Source organism: Pocillopora damicornis, chromosome 1 (genome assembly GCF_964200805.1).
Source record: "Pocillopora damicornis chromosome 1, jaPocDami1.2, whole genome shotgun sequence".
NCBI lineage: Eukaryota > Metazoa > Cnidaria > Anthozoa > Scleractinia > Pocilloporidae > Pocillopora > Pocillopora damicornis.
The window spans coordinates 36,884,603-36,907,647 of record NC_142670.1 but is presented as its reverse complement, the minus strand read 5'-3'; the positions used below and the strand labels follow the sequence as shown (position 1 = coordinate 36,907,647).

At 39.1% G+C, this 23,045-nt stretch overlaps 2 protein-coding genes across 10 annotated transcripts; both read right to left on the bottom strand.

The window, feature by feature from the left end:
• Nucleotides 1-54: 54 nt before the first annotated feature.
• LOC113669726 (uncharacterized) lies at nucleotides 55-9,049 on the bottom strand. 2 transcript variants are annotated; one of them, XM_027185803.2, is made up of 8 exons: nucleotides 8,800-9,049; nucleotides 4,064-4,759; nucleotides 3,377-3,816; nucleotides 2,144-2,890; nucleotides 1,556-1,793; nucleotides 1,174-1,426; nucleotides 759-890; nucleotides 55-390 (listed from the first exon to the last, which is right to left on the bottom strand). In XM_027185803.2, the coding sequence occupies exons 1-8, from the start codon at nucleotides 8,945-8,947 to the stop codon at nucleotides 252-254; spliced, it is 2,793 nt and encodes a 930-aa protein (XP_027041604.2). In that variant the 5' UTR covers nucleotides 8,948-9,049; the 3' UTR covers nucleotides 55-251. The 2 variants fall into 2 exon arrangements, with proteins under 2 accessions (XP_027041604.2, XP_089065511.1); XM_089209385.1 differs by lacking the exon at nucleotides 8,800-9,049 and adding an exon at nucleotides 6,080-6,216.
• Nucleotides 9,050-9,826: 777 nt separating this feature from the next.
• LOC113669747 (uncharacterized) lies at nucleotides 9,827-18,582 on the bottom strand. Of its 8 annotated transcripts, none has more exons than XM_089209411.1 (10): nucleotides 18,340-18,572; nucleotides 17,843-18,023; nucleotides 17,415-17,643; nucleotides 14,548-15,339; nucleotides 13,433-13,872; nucleotides 12,410-13,138; nucleotides 11,870-12,014; nucleotides 11,026-11,275; nucleotides 10,756-10,902; nucleotides 9,827-10,613 (listed from the first exon to the last, which is right to left on the bottom strand). In XM_089209411.1, the coding sequence occupies exons 3-10, from the start codon at nucleotides 17,524-17,526 to the stop codon at nucleotides 10,556-10,558; spliced, it is 2,673 nt and encodes an 890-aa protein (XP_089065537.1). In that variant the 5' UTR covers nucleotides 17,527-17,643; nucleotides 17,843-18,023; nucleotides 18,340-18,572; the 3' UTR covers nucleotides 9,827-10,555. The 8 variants fall into 8 exon arrangements, with proteins under 8 accessions (XP_089065537.1, XP_089065518.1, XP_089065543.1 ...); XM_089209392.1 differs by having other exon boundaries at nucleotides 11,795-12,014; nucleotides 18,475-18,567; XM_089209417.1 differs by having other exon boundaries at nucleotides 18,475-18,567.
• Nucleotides 18,583-23,045: the final 4,463 nt, after the last annotated feature.

Genomic DNA, 23,045 nt, shown 5'->3' with positions numbered 1-23,045 from the left:
GAGATATGATACTTTTGAAATTCAAATAATCTAGCATTCAATTAATCACTGGAACACCTGGGGAAAATATTTATTTCTAATAATTGAGAGTTGATAACTTTCCATAAAAACGCACACCAAATGTTTGATGCAGTGGGCGTAATTAGTCTATAAAAAAAACTGTTGTGTTGATTGTCACAAGAAGAATTTTCTGACATACTCTGAGTGTTCTTTTCCTGCGGATGGGATGAGGCAGAAGTTGATCTCCATGGCTACTTCCACATCCAAAATAGCACAATTACGGTAACGCCAACAAGAATGGAAAGATGCGAAGTCACTAAATGAGAACAGTTCACAGGATTTGGGAAATTTATCAGAACTGTTCTGCTATGATGTCGGCTGTCCACGGAACTGCAAGTATCAAACAGGAGCATTGAAAACATGATTAAAATTAATTATTTGCTTAACTTCAATAACATACAGGTGATGAGAGGCAAAGTAAGATGGAAATTTATGTCCCAGCTGAGAACAAAAACAACCAGCAACATCCTCCCGGAAATTTAGAATACGTTTTATGTTATGCAGCCGTTTTTCCATAGCCTTCAATTTCGAAAGAGGAGAGGGGAGGGTAAGTTATACCAAGAACAAAACTGAGAGAGGGTTCTAAGATACGTGTAAACTTCCTCCCCCTCCTTATTGTCAAACCCCCCCCCCCAATCCCTGAAGACTCCATAATCCCATCTGTATGTCATATCAACATCAGCAAGATGAAATCTCACCTTGTTCGTAGATAAATTTTTCCTCCTAATTTGGAAACATCTTCAACATTTTTCCACGATTCACCATCAACTGAATACTGGAATTTAAGTCCTGGAAATGCATTTGTGATTTCCACTTTGCCGTCGTCAACGCTATAGCAAGAGTTAAGGAAAAACTCAGTTTATAATTCTTAACCTCATTGCTTTTTACATCCTATAATACAATAATCTATGAAAACCTAATATTGCTTAGCGCTAAGAACTCTTTCTGGAAAATTTCAATGATAATATCTCCTCATCCCTCTGCCGGTACCACGCATGGAGCGAGAAGTACCTTTATGCTCGACAAGAATAGTCTCGTACACAAACCTTTCACAGTTACACGGACCTCAAACTCACTCCGATCAAATTATGTTGGCATGGATTCTCTACTCACCGTACTCCAGGTGGTTTCACATGATAAGCCACCCCCATCTTGTCAAGTCGACCCAGTTCCCTGTACCCGACTTTGTTCGCAAACTCTTTCCAGTTCTCTTTCCTTTTGGCATCTCTCTCCTTTTTGTCAGCGATCCTTTCCCATGATGCTTTATGCCAAGCACGTTCCGCCAGTGCCAACAAACGAGGGAATATCATGGAGTACATTTGGTCAGAGGTTCTTACTGTTTCTGTCCACAGATGGCCTTGTATTCCTAAATTCATACAAAAACAACAAAAATAGATCCGCAATTGGAAAAAACGAATAAATCTTGAGTAATGTTTACTCTTTTATTATTGAAACTCTTCAAGTGGCAGGAAGAATCTCGGAAGTTCAAACTTACCTATAATATTATCTTTTTTCTTCAAGTCTGGACAATCGGTAGTATTCACACACACTTCCTCTTTGGTCAGCGGTTCACCGCTACGCTTAGTTTCTATATTCCCATATAAGTCATCCGGAAGAAAACCAAACGTTTTTTGAGTGTCCGTGAAGCGCGTCGCCCAGTAGAATCCACGCTCTTCCGGGTCAGGTTCGTAAGGGTGGTCAAAATACAAGTGAGTAGCCTGGGACATGATCACCTACAAAATTGAATAATCAACAGTTGCAAATAGAAGAGCGATGAAGAAAATTTGGCTTTCCTCTTAGCCCAGGTTCAAGGGAAAGATCAACTCCACGGATAAAGTTTAGGGACACTAAATAAAAATGCGCTGATGATGAATCCCAAAGGAGGGTCCTGAGAGTCCAGACTTTCCCTTCACTCTCTCATCAGAACTGTGTGTTTCTTCACTGCTTGGCTGGCACTAAAATTCTCGCAACGACAGGATCGCATATAACGACTGCAACTGGGGTGTTTAAATGCGAATGAAGGAAATGGGGGGGGGGGGGAATAGTCGAGTTTGGGGTATCCCCTGTCATTATATCACTTTACCTGATAACCCGCATTTGCTAGTTCATACGCTCGTTTACCACTTCCCCACTCCCAAATATTGTTCCATGTGTAACCATACACTCGATTGTTCTTTATCAACCTCCTATCGTACGGCTCATTTTGATGGCTCATCAGGCCATCTTCCCATCCCGCAAGATCAAGGTTGTGATCGGCAGTTATATTGGAGACGCGCTGAACAAAATATTCTTTCAACTTGTCCACCATTTTACCTCCAGATTTGGCGAGTCCCAGGCTCTGCACAAGTTTCTCACACTGGGTGGAATTGGTCCAAGCACCATGTGCCACCTCGTCTCCGCCGAAGTGGAAAATGGTCAGCGGCTGTGTATCGTAATGAATGCCAACGACAGCTTTAACTAGATCGGATACAAAAGTGTACGTGGACTCCATGCAGGGATTAATGGCATCGCCTGTATAGTGTTGTACGGAAAGATATTGCGATGTGTCATTCATGTCGTATAGGAGATATTTTTCGGCTCCTGCCTTATCTCCCTGGGCTAATAATTTGTGATATCGTGCCTCCATGGCTTTAATGGCGGCATTCCCGTGCCCTGGCATATCAAATTCGGGGATGACATGAATATGTCGAGCTTTTGCGTATTCAAGTATCTCTTTGTAGTCGTTGACTCTATAGTGGCCTGATCCCGAATTGGACGAGTCGGGGCCTGAGCCGAGTTGCGGTAAGATGCACCGGGTACCTTGCAAATCAAAACAACGCTGACCTCCCACCTGAAAAAACAACACAAAAAGTTGATAAAAAACTAGTTATAATACATTTAAATTCTGGTTTTTAATCGGTTTATGGCCATACCAGCTAATCTCATATGCAGCGGACTTTTTCACTGAAATAAACACGGCATTATTTTAATGTATGTAGCAGATTTTTTAAGATATTTCTAAAGGGGTGTTTTTAACCAGGAAATTATTCCAAGTGACCAAGAAAGTTGGAACTCCACCTGAATAGGATACCAATCCCTCGCAGGTTAACATCGAGTATTTTGGTCCTCAGGGCTTCTCTGACAGTTTGCCAGGACTCATTTAACCTCCTGAGCAAAGAGAGGAACCCTTGTGTTGCCCACGAATACAAATCAGTTACTCGTGCTAGACTCAAGACTGCAAGATACACTTAAATCGCCCCCCTTCCCCTTTCCTCCCGCCCAGATGCAAGAAGGTGTAGGCTGCTACTAAAAGCTTCATCGCACATTTATCTTTCACCTCTGTAAGTTCGGGGAATCCAGGAATCTCCAGTCTCCATCCTTCATCATCAGTGAGATGGAAATGAAACTTGTTAAGCTTGTACATCGCCATGGTGTCCAATAACTTGAGCACGTGATCCTTAGCTACAAAATTACGGCCCACATCCAAGTGTAAACCGCGATAAGAATACCTTGGTGCATCCTTAATGGACACTTTAGGGACCCTGCCTTTTGAGTTCCTTAACGCCAAAAGGGTTTGCACGCCATAGAATACACCCGCTGGGCCCTTGCCTGTGATGGCGATGAGTTCCTTAGAAGAGTCTACTTCGAGACTGTACGACTCATCTGGGCTTGGAAACTGCTGACCGTCTTTTGCAGGCACAGAAACATCTCCTTTGAGGAGTTTGATAGCTTTAGTGTCTCTTGGTGTAGAAGTTGAGACCTTGAGACCGAGCTTGTCTTCAAAACCAAACAAACAAACAAACAAACAAACTAAAAAATAATGAAATTTATGAAAGGTTCTCATTTATAGGTTCTCGAAATTATAGAAAATTGCAACGAAAGATTCTTGAAAGTTGAGCAATACTAACAAAAATTTCAATCACGATCACTCACGTTTGCCTAAGTCTTTCCACGTCTCGAGAAATAGTTTGAAATTTTACTTCTTTCTCAAGAATTCAAGACTCTGCGAGCCTGAATACCATACCTTTCAGAGGGGCAGCTTCGTTCTCTAGACCTGTTTGAATGTACACTGTCCATTGTGACGTAATAGTTACGCCATCCTCTTCATCCAGTGTGACTGAGACAGGGGTTGGAATGACGTCATAGGGGGCACTCTTTAAATCCGAAACAAAGTCTTTTTCGTAACGTTGTTTCGGCGTGTACGGGTTGTATACATCTTTAGTGGAACGCTTCCATTTTTCTTTGGCGTCAAAGTTTCCAACAAAATTCAGCTCTTCGTCGTCTGTGTTCGTAATTACTCGCGGACTCAAACCTTCAGCGGTTATAAACCAACTTGGCATGACGTCAGTACGCGCAACGGACCATGCATCTGCCTTGAATTTGAATGTCAGAGAATCGCCGGTTGTTATCTCTTTAAAGTCACTCGTTGTCTCGAATTTGGTAAGGCACCCGTCAACATGGGTAAATTTGATTCCGCTGTCCCCTGGGATTACATAACCCGAAGGGTTATGCTTCAAATGTTGTGATTCCACCATGCGAATACTACAGAAGTACACAGACCAATTGCCATGTTTGATGGGTGAACTCCCTCTGTTAGTCAGAGTAATTTGTGCCAGAAATACGGGACCTGATCCATTAGGAACCTTGATCAGGTTATTCAGCACTTCGTACCGTATTTCCATGTTTGAAGCCAATTGATTGAGTTCATTCTGGGCAGAGCCTTAGAATAAAGAAAATAATAAAGTATTTGGTCACAACAGGTGAAAATATTTAATGTATTAATCACACTAGCCTGGCAAGTTCGCACCCACGCCTTTGGTTTGTTCCATCATGTGAAAATGCGAGCGCGAGGGGACTTGTGATGGGATGCAAAAAATAGCGACGTGACTGTAATAGAAAACGATGAGATTTTTACCGAAAAAGTTAGAAATACCTGTTGACATTACTAAATGTAGCAATTTACAGGCAAAGGGATTCTTTTCTAACTAAACATACATACTGTTACAATTTGACAGAAGCGAGTTTTTAACGCACTTCTGTCCGAGACTTTGACAGGAGAGACTCATCATTGAAGGAAATTATCGGAGATGAACTCCGAAGATTGGCACAAACTTAAACTTATATTCTTGAAATCGTGACGTTCGCGTGACCGAGAACATTACGCAATAATCCATGACAAAGAAAACAAAGCTTACCCACAGCGACGAAATGCTCTGAATTTCTCCTCTCAGAGTTATGATAAAAAGAAGAAATAATACATAATTTTTTTTAAGACTAGGACAGAAAAAACCTATCGTTGATAATTGACGGTTAGAATCGAAAAGTAGTGGAATTATCCTAATCAGATCACATTAAGAAATGTGCAACTCTTCCGACTTAAAGTAAAAACGAAACGAAATGAAACCAATATCTACGGATAATCGCACAGAAGAAAGCATTTTGGAAAAGCTAACAAATTCAAATAAGCACTTATCCAGTTAAAATGCACACAAGATTAATTGTTTTTCCTTTTTGGCGTGATGTTTGGGAAAACTGTAGATTACATAGCAACCTAACTGACAGCTTCACTGACGTGTGGTGGTGATTTTAGCACATCAAAATAGGTAAAATTTCGAAATGCACTAACGAAGAATTAGACAAAGTATAACGCCTCATTGAAATTCGGGGCTAAACCAGTTCCACTTCACCATCAGATGTTCTACCTAAATCATCAGGAAACTCATATAACAGTATTCCAACTAAGCTATACACAACATACACCATATTGATATCCGCTAAAAACTACGCGTCACAGTAATAGTTCATCAGTTCACTAAAATGCAAATTGGTGGCAACATTTCCGACAGTTAAGCCTTTCTGAAATGCACAACCGAATCACAAAGGAAGGTTGCTGCATTGCCGTCCAATTTGTGTTTGCTGAGCATTATCTTTACGGTTGGCGTTACAGTCTAACCGAAAGAAAATATCGGTACAAAACACCTCTCAGGAATAGTTGCAGGCAGCTAGAGATGGATGAAAATGCATAGGCAGCCTCACTAACCTGCAGCTACATGCAGAAACCCACTCATGAATAAAAACAAAGATACTATCATCTTTTTTGTTGCCAATTTCGCTTTCCCTGAAGCAGCACAGGTCTGAACAAAGGAACACAACGAATACAATAACAGATCACATTTCACAAACACACCTGTCAATTTGAATGTAAATTTCTCGTGGCTGCTTCATTTACTTGCCACACTTGGTTCACCGCAGTGATAATGTATTGTAACGCATAAGAACATTATTCTCACTATGAATGGAGTTAAACCTTTGTTTCAGAAAATAACTTTTGGGGTAAATTGTACAAAATTCACCCCTGAAAAAAGATGCAATTTTATATTTACAAATCACTTATCATGATCTGATACGCAGAGAACAGAACACGTTGTGATGATAGAGACGTTTTCTTTGTCTAACTGACGACTCTATACAAAAAAAATAAAATAAAATAAAATAAAGATAGTCTATTGGATAGTCACAATATAAAGTATGATTGATGGTGTTCATATCATGTTTTTATCAGCCTGAAAAAATAGTTATAATTTTTGGGCTAAACAAGATAGCAATACTAAAATTCTACTTAACATTTACTAAGTAAAATGTTAATATCCAAGCATTGACATTAATACTCTCTATTAATTGATCTGAGTAGTTTAGGGTTGATATCACAAATTATCAAAACTTATCACAAATTATCAAAACTGAGGTCTGAGTTATCTGCCTAAGCTAAAGCTTAGGGCAGATAACAAAGACTTCATGAAGTGCATGCCAGATGTCAAGTAACCTTGCAAACCTTAACATTTTCCTACAGTCAACCAGCATGAGGTGACATTTCTACACTTCTCTTCCATGTTGTGTCCCTCTACCATTCTGCATGACAGAGCAAGGGAGCCAGCAAATTTTAAAAGTTCTGAGTAAGTGTTGTAGCTGTCATATTTGATTGGTTACATCAAGAAAGCTGGGGGGGGGGGTGGAGAAAGGAAGAAAAATTACCATCTCCCCCTCGCTATTTATTTATTCACAATTAACCATGTGACCTTCCAATAAGTAGACTTATCTCCTAGCTGTATATTTTCCTTGATCCTTCCAATCCTGTGTAACCCCTACAGCACTTCATCAGAATACTACACACTCATCAACCACAAAATACACCTGGAATGAAAGCTATTACTTCTCATGCATTCTTCCCATCATACAATACCAATCCAGCCCCCAACTCTGCTAAGCTAAACACCCCTCCCACCTGTTCCCTTTGCCCAAAAAAAAACTCTGTAGGGCATGAAAGGTACAACAGTTAACCAACTATTGAGACTTACAAGACCTATTGAATTTGACAAAAAAATTTCAATACAGCAGGTGCCCCATTGACTCCATTCTTAGTAGCTAGCTGCTAAGCAGCTGATGGCACTCAAAAGAACTAGCATGGTGAACGCATGATAGAGCTCTTGATTTTCAGTGTAAAAAATATTCCCATAAGATAATGAAACCAAAATCTGACTAATAAACAAAGAAAGTGACCTAACAAAGATTACTAAAAGTAGAAATATTAGAGAAAGTAGATCTGAAATATGAGATAAATGAACTACTTAAATAGGTGAAAATAGTGAAAGGCCTTCACATTTCACCGGTCGAAGACAGCAGTTCAAGCAGTCGAAAGCTCGTGATTTTTTTAATCGTATTAGCCACAGATCGTTCTTTCGTTCACAGATCATTTCTTTTTTCACGTAATTAAATAAGGTCTTTCGCTCGTAGTTAGACATTTAGCTTTCACAAATTTACTATAAATGATCAAATATGTATTATTATCAACAGCAACTTTCGGATTCTGCTTAAAAAAAGCTCTTTGAACAGTCATTGCATAAAGTAACTCCTAAGGAAAACAAATTGCGTGACATGCGTGAGGTGTTTCCGTCTGCATGACAACGATTGTAAGTTCAAAATATTGAAAAGGCTTCAACGAAAAGATTACGAATACGTCTCGATTTATCTTTTGTTCAGGAAGTTCCCACGTACTCTGTGAAGTCAAAGAGAATGTATTGACGCCGATACCTCGTTTAAAAATTTCATAATTTTAGCCATGCAACTCCTACCATCATCATCGTTTCCTCGATCACATTGCATGATTCAGGTGGAGGAACAACTCTAAACTTTGAGGATTTTAAAGAGAAATGAGAGACTCCGAGAATCAACGTAAACATAAGTAAACGATATTCTGAAAGTGCGCAATAAAAATTTTGCGAGACCCGCTGGTTTCAGTTTCCGCCCCTAATATAAAGAGGTTGTAAGTTCCGAAAACAGTGAACATTACCGGCAAGGACTCTGCCGTGACGTAGACGGGAAGAAAACTTGAAATAAAAGGTCTGCGACAACATCATAAAGCCTCACGTAAACATTAATAAGGGATTTAAAACGTTTTCAACGTTGTCACGAAAACAAAATTTGTATAAAATCCTTAATTTCCCTATTTCTTCTACTTAACTTTCGCTTAATATGTTTATTGAATACTCGTTTAGTGGAAGAAAGGATATGAATTTGGATTCTTCAAATTTGTTTTTGTCTGTTCGAGTGCCCAAAATGCAAATGAGGCGGTAAGCGATATTACATTTCTACAAATAAGATGACACTGAGAAGGAAAATTGTCGAAAATTGGAAATACGTGTCTCTCAATTAAGGCTGCTTGCTAGCTTCTCAACTTTACTAGGTAATTTACTAATCGCTTACCTTTTCCGAAGAAATATCTAGCGGTCACGACAAACAGAACTGCGGTTAAAACGAAAAGAATCGATCTCCTGATTTTACGAGGAACCCATTTAAAGGCGCCTTTCGATTCTCGGACCATCACAGATAGGATTGATACCCTAGACGGCATATTGCAGCCCAATTACAGAACTGATTCCTTCGGTCCATTCCCCGTTTCAGTGAGAGACATGAAGCCTCATGGTGTCGATGTGCAAGTAACTAAGCCCAGTCCCTTTCAAACTTATTATTGTTAGAGCGAAGTTTTGTTGTGGTCTGAAATATGCATAAGGCATTGTCCTGCTCACGATTTCATCTCCTAAATTATGGCCGGTCGAAATGGCGTTTTACTTATTAAAGGGAAGGAAAAGGTAAAAAATTCCTATAAAAACAATTGCAAGGAAAACTTCGAGAACACCGCGCACTTAAAGAAAAACTGTGCGAGCCGAGCCAGTTTTTTTTCCTGAAACTAAAAAAAAATTAAGTTGACGATTATTGCGTGACTGGTAAGAAAGCGGCTACCTCGCGTGACTGAGGAAGTACCCTATGAGGCCAGTCGCACTAGGCAAATTCTTGTTTATTTTGCGCAGAAATCTGCCATCAGTTCCAGTGCACCGCTGATTTTTCATCCTACAAAAATTTGTCAAGCCCTTCCAATCTTCAAGGGCGCCTCTGAGTTGGACAAATTTTTGTTAGGCGTGAAATCTGACAGATTTTTCAATTTACAATCCACGATTTGAAGGAAAACGTCACTTTTAAATTACAATTTGATCTCGCTTTTATAAGTCTTTAAGGCACAAGGAACGCCAATATAATAAATTTTTTACACCGCAATCAAACGATGAAGATGAAAGATTTGCACCTTTACCTCAGGATGCTTCATGACGATCAGTAAAGAAAAAGGAGCTGTGCAATGATAAATAAGGCGAACGAAACTGGAACGATGATTTTCGTACTCCACTTTCCTTCCCTCCCTACCCTAAAATATCGAGAGTGTTTCGTCAGTTGTGGGTTTTTCGTTCACTGTTATCAAACATCTTTATTGACGACTTTACTGCCAGACAATAAGAACTGCGTTCTTATTGTTAAATTAATTAGGAAGTTACATTGTTATGAAATGCTCAGATAATAAAGTATACGAAACGATTTGATATTTACCCAGTGAGTCGGCTAGGCCCACAGCTGACAAATGACTTACATTAGTATTATGACATCACTATAACGTATCTCGTTAGCGGATGAATTAACTTGATGAACGATTATAGAATATCTCGACGAAACAGAGAGACACACAAAATAGTATGCAAAATACTCATAAAGGATCCTGATGGAGGGTCTTACAAAAAGTCCAAAAATAGTCGGAGTGCAGAAAGCAGAATGCATTTAAATTAATCTTCATTCTTTTGAAAACTCAAAACTCAAACAGGACAACTTCGATCTATCCGTGTTTTGTGCTCTTCCAAGATTTGCATCGCGGGCCTCTTGCTTTTCATTCCTCCCTTTCAGTGCGTTTTCCTCAAATGCGTGGGCAGTTCTTCTGTCATCCATATCAGTCGGTGCTGATTATGCCTAACCCTAAATATATTTGTGTTTCTTTTCAAGCTGGTACTTGCTCAGTCTTGAAGCAACGACAAAGGTGTCTCCGCTAACCGAGATAAACGAGATCTAGTGAAAGGAGAGTGTTGTAAGGTCCTCCAGAATTGGCACCATCAACGCAGCATCACTGTGGTAACTTTTCCCTTTAGCTTTTAAACGGGTCTAAGTAGATCACTCTGCTAAACCGGTTTTGGTCGGCCGATCTTCATTATCAAAAAAAAAAAAGTTCACTGTTAAATTTCAAATCAATTCTGGGCTGACCCACCTGGAGGCCGATCACAAAATGAATAAAAAGGCCAAAGTGGCTCAGTTTTGTCTAAAGACCACGCAAAGAAGCAATTCTACCTGGTCCTGAGCTTTATCTTTTCGTTCACTTCCGTTTCCGGTTTGACGTCATCCCACGTTAGACCATCATCTTTGGAGTATTCAACTTTAAGGCCAGGCAGCTCAGTTGTCACGTGTAACTTATTGCAAGCAGCTTTGCAGACAACTCTAGAAACGAATAAAGAGGGCCACATGAATTTTTGCGCAAATTTCATTAAGCTTATGTACAGATCTACACTGGTACTGGGTAGAAGCATGTGTACCTTAACGAGAAGTCTTATTTATACAAACCTCGCCACTGGAGGTGGTACACGGTACGGTACATCCATCTTATCAAGTCGAACCAGTTCCTTGTGACCGAGCGTGTTGGCAAAGTTGACCCAGTCTTCTTCTAGTTGCTTTTGCCTTTCCTCGCCCCCTAGGTCTTCCCAAGATCCTTTATGCCACGCGCGTTCAGCCGCAGCCAATAGTCGAGGAAAAATCATGCTGTGCATCTGGTCAGCGGTACGGATCAATTCACCCCACATGGTTCCTTCCAATCCTACATGTGAAACAAAGGCTGGCTTAATTTTTTCTTGAAATTTCTTTAAATACTATTGGCCAATGTGATCCCACCTATGACTAAACATGCGTGGCACACTAACAAAACATGCTTCATGCAGGCATACCTTCGCGAAAAGCTAGCTCGCACGTGTGAGGCATTCAAAAGACCAACACTTTGTCGCTAACGAACTTGGAAACACTTTGAAGAACGATTGTTTCCACAAATAACAGCTTGACTCTCCATTCTTCATTACAGCACGATTCGCTTTTTACAAAATAAGAAGAAAACGTATACCGAAAAGGCAGTTTAAAAAGTGAAACTAATTTGTGTCGAGTTATCTTCGTCGTACACGGACCGAAGGGCGCAGCCAAGAGGGCTCTCGGAATGCAGGTGTCACCCACCCCACCCTCCTTATTCCACCGGTAAGGAATAATTTTTAACAACTTGATTATGCTCCTAAATGTCAATAAGAATAAAGAAGGGACTTTCTCCCCTCCTGGTGGAAATCCTACATACGCTCTCGTGACAATGAAATGGTGGTTCCATAGTTGTCTGTAGATGTTAGGGTCGAAGGAAAAGAAACTACGTTACCAAGAATGTTCTGATTGCCAGGCGGTGAGTATCCAAATGTCTTTTTGATGTCAGTATATTTTTCTGCCCAGTTTAAGCCCCGTTCATTAAAGTCATGTTCTTGTGAATGATCAAAGTAGAGAAACCTTGCGGGGGTCAACACGACCTGAGAAAATAGATGAGATGAAATTATGATAAGGTAGCCATAAAAATTGCCAGAAAGCGCTTATTGAGTCCAATCCTGGAAATCTGACTGATGAGCAAAAAGCATATCAGACTGATTTGGTAATGTCATGATAGAATTTAACTGTTTACCCCCTTCCCCCCCCCTCACATGGGGCACTGCAACATTCGTATCATCCCCCCCTTATTGGCAGACAATTTCAATATTCTACCCTTTATACTCTATTGGCAACGGCTGATTCTCCCTCCGTCCCAAAACCCCCCACCCCCACCCCCCCTGAACTGGTCCCTGGGCGATCGACGTTTGCGCGGGTATCTTCAAGAGAATCGAAATTACGAGAATATTACCTGAACTGAGTAAAAAAACAGGGTTATTACCTTGTAGCCACCTCTTACAAGTCTTGAAATCCTTTCATCTTCAAAATCAGCTCCCCAAAAATACGCCACAGCGTTTTTATTCTTAATTATATTCCTATTCAACCCGATGCCCCAGTCCCCGTCGGCAATGTTGGTAAATGAATCGCTCCAGCCTCCAATATCTAGACCGTGCTTAAGTGTGATACGGGAAAGACGTTCCACAAAAATGTTCATCAAGTATCGTTTGGTTAACCTATGTTCCATCTTCTGACACTCTGGGGAGTCCACCCAGGCCCCATTAGGAACCTCGTCGCCTCCAAAGTGATAAAAGGTCAGCGGCTGTATGTCACTATGGAGACGAGATAAAGTTGATAAAATGAAATCGAGAAATGAGTAAGTAGAACTTAAACAAGGATTAACGGCGTCATCACTAAAACCTTGCATGGTGGTATACGAAGATTTGTCATTAAAATCACTGAGAAGAAATCTCTTCCCTTCCTCTTCTTTCCCCACTTCCTGTACAAGTCGGTCGAAACGAGCTCTCATGCTTTTCACAGCTGCGTGACCGTGACCCGGTAAGTCGAACTCTGGAATTACTTGAATGTGGCGTTCTGCTGCGTGACGAAGTATTTCCCGATAGTCTTCAGTAGAGTAGTGTCCGGTGCCCGAGGTGCTCGTATCGACGCCTGAGCCGAGTTGTGTCATAATGCATTTCTTCTCTTGCAAATCGAAGCATCTCCTTGATCCAATCTGGAAAAGAATTCCAAAACTTACAGTACAGATGTTAAGTAGCATACTGTCTAGATTAATGAACAATAAACACACGGGCAGCTATGATGAACTTATTTTATCCACACCACGGGAACTTTAGAAAGTGATGTAATCATGAGCGAGTAACGTAACGGTAACATGACAGATAGCAAAAAAAAAACTGACCGATGGACGAACACACACACAAAAAAACCCACGCAGACGGATAGAATCCTTCCAAAATAACTTCATTCCCACATCAATAAAAAAAAGTGCCAAATTAATTTCCCTTACTGTTGTTAACTCTTCGAGTCCAGGAATTTCTAGTCTCCATCCCTCGCTGTCCGACAAATGAAAATGAAACTTGTTCATCTTATACATTGCCATGACGTCCAGCACCTTCATTATTTCCTGCTTAGGTTGAAAATTACGAGCAACGTCCACCATGAACCCGCGGTACGAAAAACGAGGAGAGTCTTTGATAGAAACCGCTGTAATTTGGCCACTTCCGTTCACGAGTGCCAACAGAGTCTGAATACCGTAAAACACCCCACTAGCGCCTTGGCCAGTTATGGAGATCAATTCCTTGGAATCATCTATTTCAAGACTGTATGAATCGTTTGCAGTGGAGGAAAACCGACCCTGGTCTGATTGCAAAGCTGTTGGTGCCAGAGTCAATAAAATGGTTTTTGAACTTGGATCGAAGGACGGAGATACTTTTAATCCAAGGTTATCTAGGGAAAAAAAAAGCGAAAAAAAATTATTCATTTATCATCATCATTATCAAAAAGAAATGTCTCTACTAGTCCTAAATACTTACTTATACCTTCCTACATGCATTTTATAAAAGCAGTGTTGTTTTACTGAGCATAGCAACTTTGCATTCATAGCTTATTAGATATTGGCAGGAGCCCATTGGGCTCCTGATATAGGAAACTAAATGACTGACCAACTGTTTGTCTGTGTGTGTATATGTGTTAATGTGTCTGACTGCTGACTTACCAATTGATTCTCTGACAAACTGACTTACTGCCTTAATGACTAGCTGACTGACAAGCGCATGATTAGTTTATTGACTGTCTGACTTTCTGATTGACTTACTGGCTAACTATCTGACAGAAGAACTAGCTGACTGACTGTCCTACTAACTGACTACCTGGCTGATTAACAGACTGGCTGTCTGACTGACAGACTGACTGATTGATTGAACAGACTGGCTGACTAGCTGATTGAAGTGACTGGCTAATTGATTGGCTGACTGGCTGACTGGCAGATTAACTGACTGACAGACTGACAGACTGTCTGACTGGCTGACAAGCTAAATGACTGACTGGCTGACTTACCAACTTACTGACTGGCTGTCTAGCAGTTAAGAGTTAATTACTAGATATTTAATGCTTAAAAACCACCTGACAAAAATTTCAATTCGTTCTGTAACTGCTTGTCTCCAGACACTGTCCATTCCTTGTTAATAGAGACTGACCGAGGGTACTTATTTCTTGATACTTCGGATGGTGAAGGAATAACCGCTAAAGGGGCATGTCCCAAATCTTTTGAACCATCCACACCAGGGCGAATGCTACTCAATGGATCAGATGTAGAAACAAAAGAGAGGTCTTCATTAGCTGTAGCAATTATTGTTCTTGGCTCTAGACCATTGGAAGCAACATACCAATTGGGTGAGACTATATAGCGAGACCAAAGAAAAATTGGTAATGCTGTAATTGAGCATTTGAGGGAAGCTCCAGGTAAAAAGGAATTGCTATAATTAACAGGTTCAATCTTATACACATGTCCCACAACATGTCCAAAAGTAAGGGTGTTATGTTCCTGAACACCAACTTGTTGTAAATGTGGGTGAAACCACACATTCAAGGAAAAGTATATAGTCCATCCATGGTTCCTGATAGTTTTAGCACCATTATTAGAAATTGTAATCACTGCTTTTGTCTTTGATAGAAATTCAAAGTGGACTTGAATATATTCAGCCATGAAGTTGATTTCTTCTTGACTAATTCCCACCAAGGAGTTTTTCCTCTCAGTATCAGCAGAGTGACTAGTTCTCTTTTCTTTTATTTTGCCTCCAGTCTCTGAAGAGTTGTCCAGAAAAGGTTGAAGCAGACGGCCAAAGGCCACTGTGAAGTCAACACTTTTTAAATACATACTCCTAGATTGTTTTTGATCATAATGCTGGTGACCATCTGTAAAAAATATAAGTGACAATATAAGTAATAAGAAAAAAAAACAACAAACATACTTGGGAGGAAGTGAGGTGGAACAGATTATTAAGAGTCAGTTTATTCCTAGTAAGGAAACTTTTTCCCAGCTATTCCAAACTATTATTTTTACCATTATTATTGTTCTATCACTATTTATTCTACATACATATTCTTGCTATTAAAAAGACCTTTTGAGTGAGAATATGTATATAGGATGAATAATTTTTGACATTTTATGTAAAAAATTTTCATCGCTGTTTTTCTTCATAAATCTTGAATTTACCAAAAGGGAAAAGATAAAAGGCTGTAAAATGATCACTTATTGACAAATAAGAGATCAGACTCCCAATGTCTCTACATTGTTCACTATTAATATTATCATCATTATCAAATTGATATTATTATTTTTATCAATATCTAATAATTTATAATTATCATTACATTAATACATAGCTATATTATCATTAATTTCATAATCAGGACTGTTATTATCATTTTGAGTAATTTAAAAAAAATTAATAACATTATGTTAGTGTGTAGAGTGACGTGTTCGCAAAGTCCAGATGGGCAACAACCAATCAAGGAGCCCTCTTTGAAATATTATCCTTTCCTTTTGCTCAGTGTATCTTCCCTTATACGAGATCTCAATATCTTTTTGTTTAAGGGTCTATTGGAGATACAACAGTTTCAGTTTGCTTTTCTTAACAAAGTTATGTAGAATTTTTTATTTTCTCTCTGTTAGAGGAATGGCAGTAAGCGTACTCTCTTTCACTACCATGATTCGGTCTCATATGCGCTCTCTCTCCAACAGGGAATGGGGGTGTTGATTGAGACCAAACAACAGCTTCAAATGAGATTACAGTGAGCATGGCACCGATGCATTTTATTTTTGCTTATAAGTCTTTAGACAATAAAGACAACAGACCATAAAATACCTGCATGAGTTTAGATAAATTATGATTTTTCTCTTTCTCTCAAAGTGAAGTAATGCAATATTTTTGTTTTAGTTAAAGTTTTGAAAACATCAGGGCTGGGTTGTTCAAAGCTGGGTTAAGATAACCCAGGATTAGTGTGAAATTTTATTTCAGTTCTGAAAGTTTTAAAAAAAGACCCAGTGTAATTTTTTTGTCTACAATCTTGTGACTGCAAGCTCAAAAGAGAATGGAGACAATTATCCCAAACAGGCTTTTGCACAAAGGAAATAAAGAAACCCAGAATAAAATTTAACCTTTGGTTAACGCTAATCAGTGGTTGAACAAGTGGGCCCAGAATACAAAGTCCAATTTCGACCTACCCAGCTAAAAAGAAATACCCTTGCATGGCAGCTACACATGTTTATGTTTGTTTGGATGTCTATCCTATACGCTTGCTTTAATTTGAGAGTGTTGCATAACGTAAACAAGAGAAGATTATTTGAAGCACCTGTATTCATTAAAACGATGTTTCTTGTAGTGCTCAATGCGTAACAACACTATCTTAAAATATTTCATATGAAGAAAGATCTTATTCCAACATTCAATCGCTGTATTTCTCCAAATTTGCGCTCGTCTTTCTTTGCTGTTTTAAAATCTATCTCGTTCAAAACAAATTATCCAACACGATGCAAATTTATTTTTGAGGTAACTAACTATGAATGATTTTTGCAAAGCACATACTTTGGCGTGCCTGATAATGTAAGGAAAGATCTCCGTGTAACCCTATTATTCATTGTGCATACAATTCTTAGATAAAATAACAACAACAACATTTTGAATGAAGTTATTTTTAATTTATCCTGCCGTATGAATCACAAAACGAGCTACAATTTTTTAATATTTAAAACTTGAGTAAGAGAGTAGAGTGAGGGACGTGGGCTTTGTTTAAGAAAAGTATGGAATTATACGAGAATCTTTCTTCAGAGTGAGGGACGTGGGCTTTGTTTAAGAAAAGTATGGAATTATACGAGAATCTTTCTTCAGAGTGAGGGACGTGGGCTTTGTTTAAGAAAAGTATGGAATTATACGAGAATCTTTCTTCATATCGCTACTGTTAAACTCTAGATAAATGCTGCTACTTACTTTGCCTAATTCGGTTCAACACAAACCCCACTGCAAGAACGCAAACAATTTTGAGTGTCGTTTTAAGAAGGTGTCGGCGACCTCGTATGGTGAAGAAAGCGGAATAACACATAGCAAACAATAGATCTAAGCCGTCTTGGGTTTCCAACTAGATTAAAAGCCACTTCTTAAGTTCCCGAGCCAAAGCAGCAAACATGAACATACCCACACTAGTGTTAAGCATACAAATCTGAAAGAAAATTGAGAAAGTTATATGCAGACATTCGCATAAACAAAACTTAGACATGCGTAGGAACAAGAGTTATACTTTTGGCGGGGGGGGGGGGGGGGGGGGGTTAGATGAGACACTTCGTGCACCTAATGTTTTTATTTTTGCAACAGAAAAAGAGCATAACTTTCAAACGGACGAAAACATCGCATTGCTTCACCTTAAGAGAAAGAAAAAAACCTGTCTGAGCTCACACAGGTATGTTGTGGTCTATTTTCTCCCCTTGCAGCAGTTGTTTCGTCTCGTCACACAACGCCATCTATTCCCCGTTAAAGAGAGAGCGCGCAGCGTGGTGAGACTGAATAACGATTGCGGAAGAGACTGCGTTTACTTCCGTTCCTCTAACAGAGAGAAAATCAAAATTATTCGTCTAAAGTAAGTTACCTCAAAAATATAGTCCTACGTGATTTTACTATGAAAAGCAAGCTGAAACTCTGCTGTATCTGCAATAAACCTTAACCAAAGATATCTATACGTGACGGAATAGAACTTGGCCAAGATCTATATCTGAGCATGGGTAAACATTCGAATCTATCGCCTTTTGGTAATCTTTCCCACGGTGTTTTCTTTTTGGGCCTATGAATATTACAGATGCAGTTGCTGGAAACCCAAGATTCCAACACATAAAAACTGTAAAAAAAACTGTTTCTAACCCACCTTTTCAGATAACAATCGTGCGATCGTATCGAGCCACTATAGTCATGGGGCTATTTTCTGAAAAAGCCTTATTTAACGAGTTGGTTCAACCCACCCACAGAAAAGGTTCGAGAGCTGATTCTGATAAACAAATACCTGTTCTTTAAGATAAGATACTATGTAGTCCCGAATTGTGGTACCGCTAACGAGATAAATGGAGCTTTATACCATGATGTGGAACTCAGCATGGAAACGAGGCTCAAACGAAAATTGATCTCAAATTTTATCTTCTTTCACTGAAGTGCCCCCAACCCTTCTGGAAAAATGATGATCATGTATCTGCCTACAATTTGAGTGTTCACGTGGTACGACAGCATGTCACGTGATTGTCACATGACCATTTTTTTCGTCAAAAAGCAGTCTCCTTTGTCGATCCTGACATGTTTCAAATCCTGCTGAGACTAGGGTAAAGGTCTTATTCAGGCTTTTCATCTTATGTGCCAACAGAGAAATCACGTACTTTCGAATTATGCTAAAAAAAACATTTGGATGCGTAAAACTCCAGAAAATAGACAATATTAGTGCTGGTGTCTTTGTCTCTTCCATCACTATTTACATGAAAACGAGGCTGGAATAAACGCAACCTCAAAACGGGTCAAATCTTTGAAATAAAGAAGGATGCTGTGAAAATATTAACGCATATGATGGCCGAAATTTCTATGATAGCATACAAAAATTGCTCCTCTAGTTTTGCTTTTAAGGTTTTTTTTTCGGTAAAAAAGTAAAAGTTCTATGTTAGCGCGTAGAGTGGTATGTTGCACGCACTAATCAGATCGACGCATCTGGGTATGTATCTCGCATCAATCATATCGCAACATTTGGATATCTTACACCAATCACAGAAGAAAATGAAAATGTTGGACTAATCAGACTTTAAATCAAGATTTTTTTTACTGACCTCCTGCATGATCCTTGCAAACCTCGCTGACAGTTTTAATCCAAGGGCATATCTGGAGAGAAGGGTGTGCTTATTAAGCCATACTTTCACCGAACTATCACTTTTATTTTCGATAAATATTCGTTTGAAAAATAAGTTGTCCCAAGTAATGGGCCCCCGGTTGTCCAAACGTTGCAGCTTCATAGAAGCAATAAGGGGTGGGTTCACTGGGGTGTTTCCAAATTAATGGCGGCAAGCGTAAATAATGAATGGCGGAAGGAAAATTTTAGAACAGCTCAATTGCTTTTAATAATAATAATAATAAAAGATTTATACCGCGCCAGTATCCTACTGTTCAAAGGCGCCTACAAGAAAAAAACTTGAAAATTAACACTTAAGACAGCTAATATTAATTATAAATAATAATAATAATAATAATAATAATAATAATAAAAGATTTATACCACGCCAGTATCCTACTGTTCAACAGCGCCTACAAAAAAAAAACAAAAAAAACAAAAAAAACAAAAAAAAACTTAAACATTAACACTTAAGACAGCTAATATTAATTATAAAAGGCTTTTCTAAAGAGTAAAGTTTTTAATCTACGTTTAAAAACAGACACAGACTGAGCATTTCTAATTTCACTTGGCAAAGCATTCCATAATGATGGTGCTGCTACAGAGAAGGATCTTGCGCCATATGTTTTCAAGTTATAGGATGGAGAAACCAGAAGGTGCTTGAATGATGAGCGTAGTTGACGCGATGGGGTGTAAGATGTAAGCAGATCACAAATGTACGACGGTGCCAGGTTGTTAAGTGCCTTGTAGGTTATAAGTAAAATCTTAAAAATAATACGTTGGTTAACGGGAAGCCAATGAAGATTGAAAAGAACAGGCGTAATGTGATCATGCGTTTTTGTAAGTGTGACGAGGCGCGCCGCGGCATTCTGGACGTGTTGTAGCCTTTTTATAGCGTAGGCTGGTAGGCCATACAAAAGGGAATTACAGTAATCCAGCTTCGAAGATACAAACATATGAACCAGCAATTCAGTAGTGGTCGCTGAAAGATATTTCCTGATATAGCTAATATTTCGCAAATGATAAAATGAAGATTTACAAATGTCAGTAATATGATCCTTAAAGCAAAAATGGCTGTCGAACATAGTGCCGATATTCCTCGCCTTTTGCACGGAAGGGATAGTCTCACCAGCAACTGAAATTTCGTGAAGGAGTGGTCTTGGAAGATGTTTAGCGGAAATTACCAATAATTCAGTTTTGTCTTTATTTAATTTAAGACGATTAACCATCATCCAATGACTGATTTCATCCACACAGCTCTCGATGCTAGAAACCGCTAGATCCCTATCACCCAGTACGGTTGGTTGGAAAGACAAGTAAAGCTGTGAGTCGTCAGCATAAAAATGATAGCTCAGGTTAAATTTCTTTACGATATCTGAAAGCGGTGAAGTATAAAGCAAATACAAAATGGGTCCCAAGACAGATCCTTGTGGCACTCCACATTTAAGGTCATGTTTCGTCGAAGTACCACCATCAACGGAGACATATTGCGTGCGATTCGATAAATAAGATTGCAACCATAATAGAGGCTTCCCAGCTATCCCAAACCGTACACGTAAACGAGAGAGGAGGATGGTATGATCGACTGTATCGAAGGCAGCGGAAAGGTCTAACAACAGTAAAATTACGATTCGACGATTATCAATGGCAGAAAGAATATCATTGTGAACACGAATAAGTGCAGTTTCAGCACTGTGATATTTCTTGTACGCCGACTGGAATGTCTCATTTAACTCATAATCGTTAATGTAGGAGATAAGTTGATTAGCTACCAATTTTTCAATTGCTTTGCTAATAAATGAAAGATTCGATACAGGACGATAATTGCAGAATTGAGTATGATCCAAAGAAGATTTCTTAAGGAGCGGGCGTAACATTGCAACCTTGAGTTGCGAAGGCATCTGACCAGATTCCAATGAGATATTTATGATTTTGGAAATGAAATGCAACAGAACACTAAGTGCATTTCTTGTAACATAACCAGGAAGAGGATCAAGAGCACATGACTTAGCAGCCAGATTCATGATACATGTATGAACTTCATCCGCTGTTACCATTTTGAAAATATCAAAAGAATATGGACAGGCGTTGTCAACAACAGCAACTGTATCTCGATGAGGGAAAGCAGCAGTCGTTATATGACCCCGTATTCTATCTATCTTTGTAGTGAAGTACTTAATAAACTTGTTAGCAAGATCAGTGGGCGATTTGCAGGGGGGATATTGAATATCTGTTTTCCTTTGTAGTAGTTTATCAATTATCTTAAAAAGCTGTTTATAATTTGACTGATTCTCATTGATTAATGATGCGAAATAATTCTTCTTGGAATCACGAATTAAGTTGTTGACAGCATCACATCCCTCAATAAACAACTTACGATCAGAAGGAAGTTTGGTCATTCGCCAGCGTCGTTCAAGTTTTCTACGGGATCTCTTTAAATTATTTATCTCCTCAGAATACCAAGGTGCAGCGGGACGCAAAGTAACTAACTTTTTTTGCAGTGGAGCATGAGTCTCAAGTATGGTAGTAAGGACTCTGTTATATTGATCAATCAAATAATCCAAGGATGACGATGACGAGGCAAAAAGATCAGGAAGGCTCGAATTCATAACATCAGCACAGAAATTATCAAAATCAATAGATCGAAGCTTTCTGAATGAAATAATCTTCTTGTCGAGCGGCGGCTTATTAAGCGAGAGCTGGAAGTGAACAGCAGCATGATCAGAGATGACAAAAGGAGAACCAATTGTTAAATTCGAAACAATACTATCATCAGATCTTGTAATCACAAGATCTAAGGTGTGTCGATCTTTATGCGTTGAGCCATGTGTATGTTGAGTAAGATTGAAAGAATCCAACAATTGAAGAAATTCAGTTGAGTGTTGGGAAGAACAGGTGTCAACATGTATATTAAAATCACCAACTAATAATATTCCACCAGGATCAGCGATATAGTGCTCCAGGAACGTAGAAAACTCATCAAGGAACAATGAGGGTGTTAAACCATTCAAGGTCGAGGGAGGTGGGCGATAAACAATAATAACTCTGAGTTTTAAACCGACTGTACTTGACAATAACAAATCCATATATTCAAAGGACAAAAACTTCTTGAGCGGCTGCAACTTTAAGTTGAAAGATGATCGAAATAACAAGCCAACTCCTCCTCCACGAGTAGAACCAGGTCTAGGAACATGATGAAATGAATAACCTGAAGGACATAAATCACGAATAATTAATTCATTGTCAGCATCTGATTGAAGCCATGTTTCTGTCAAGCCAAGAAGATCAATATTATTTTCGACGACAAAGTCCTTGATGATAGTAGTCTTGTTGTTAATTGAACGAGCATTTAGCAAGCAAAAATTCACGAAGCGAGCCCTTGGTGAATTTTTGTAGCTTTTAATCGGGTTAGGAGTAAGTTCAATTAAATTTCTAAGATTCGATCCAACAGGAGTCTTCATCGTGCATGTAAATCGTGAAGAATTTAATCGACAGCCTTGGGGTGAGACCAAAGCTCGAATATAATTCAAGCGCCGCCGCTTTTCTTGAACTATTTTTCCCGCTCTGCAACCTCTAAACTTTCTTTGACAATTTTTGCCCAGAGGAAGTAAAATACATGGGAGATTCCAGTTGTAGCAGAAGCTCTGAGTACGACGAACAAAAGGCACTAATGGAGAAGTGTGTTGTGAATTGTGATTAAGCCAATTCAT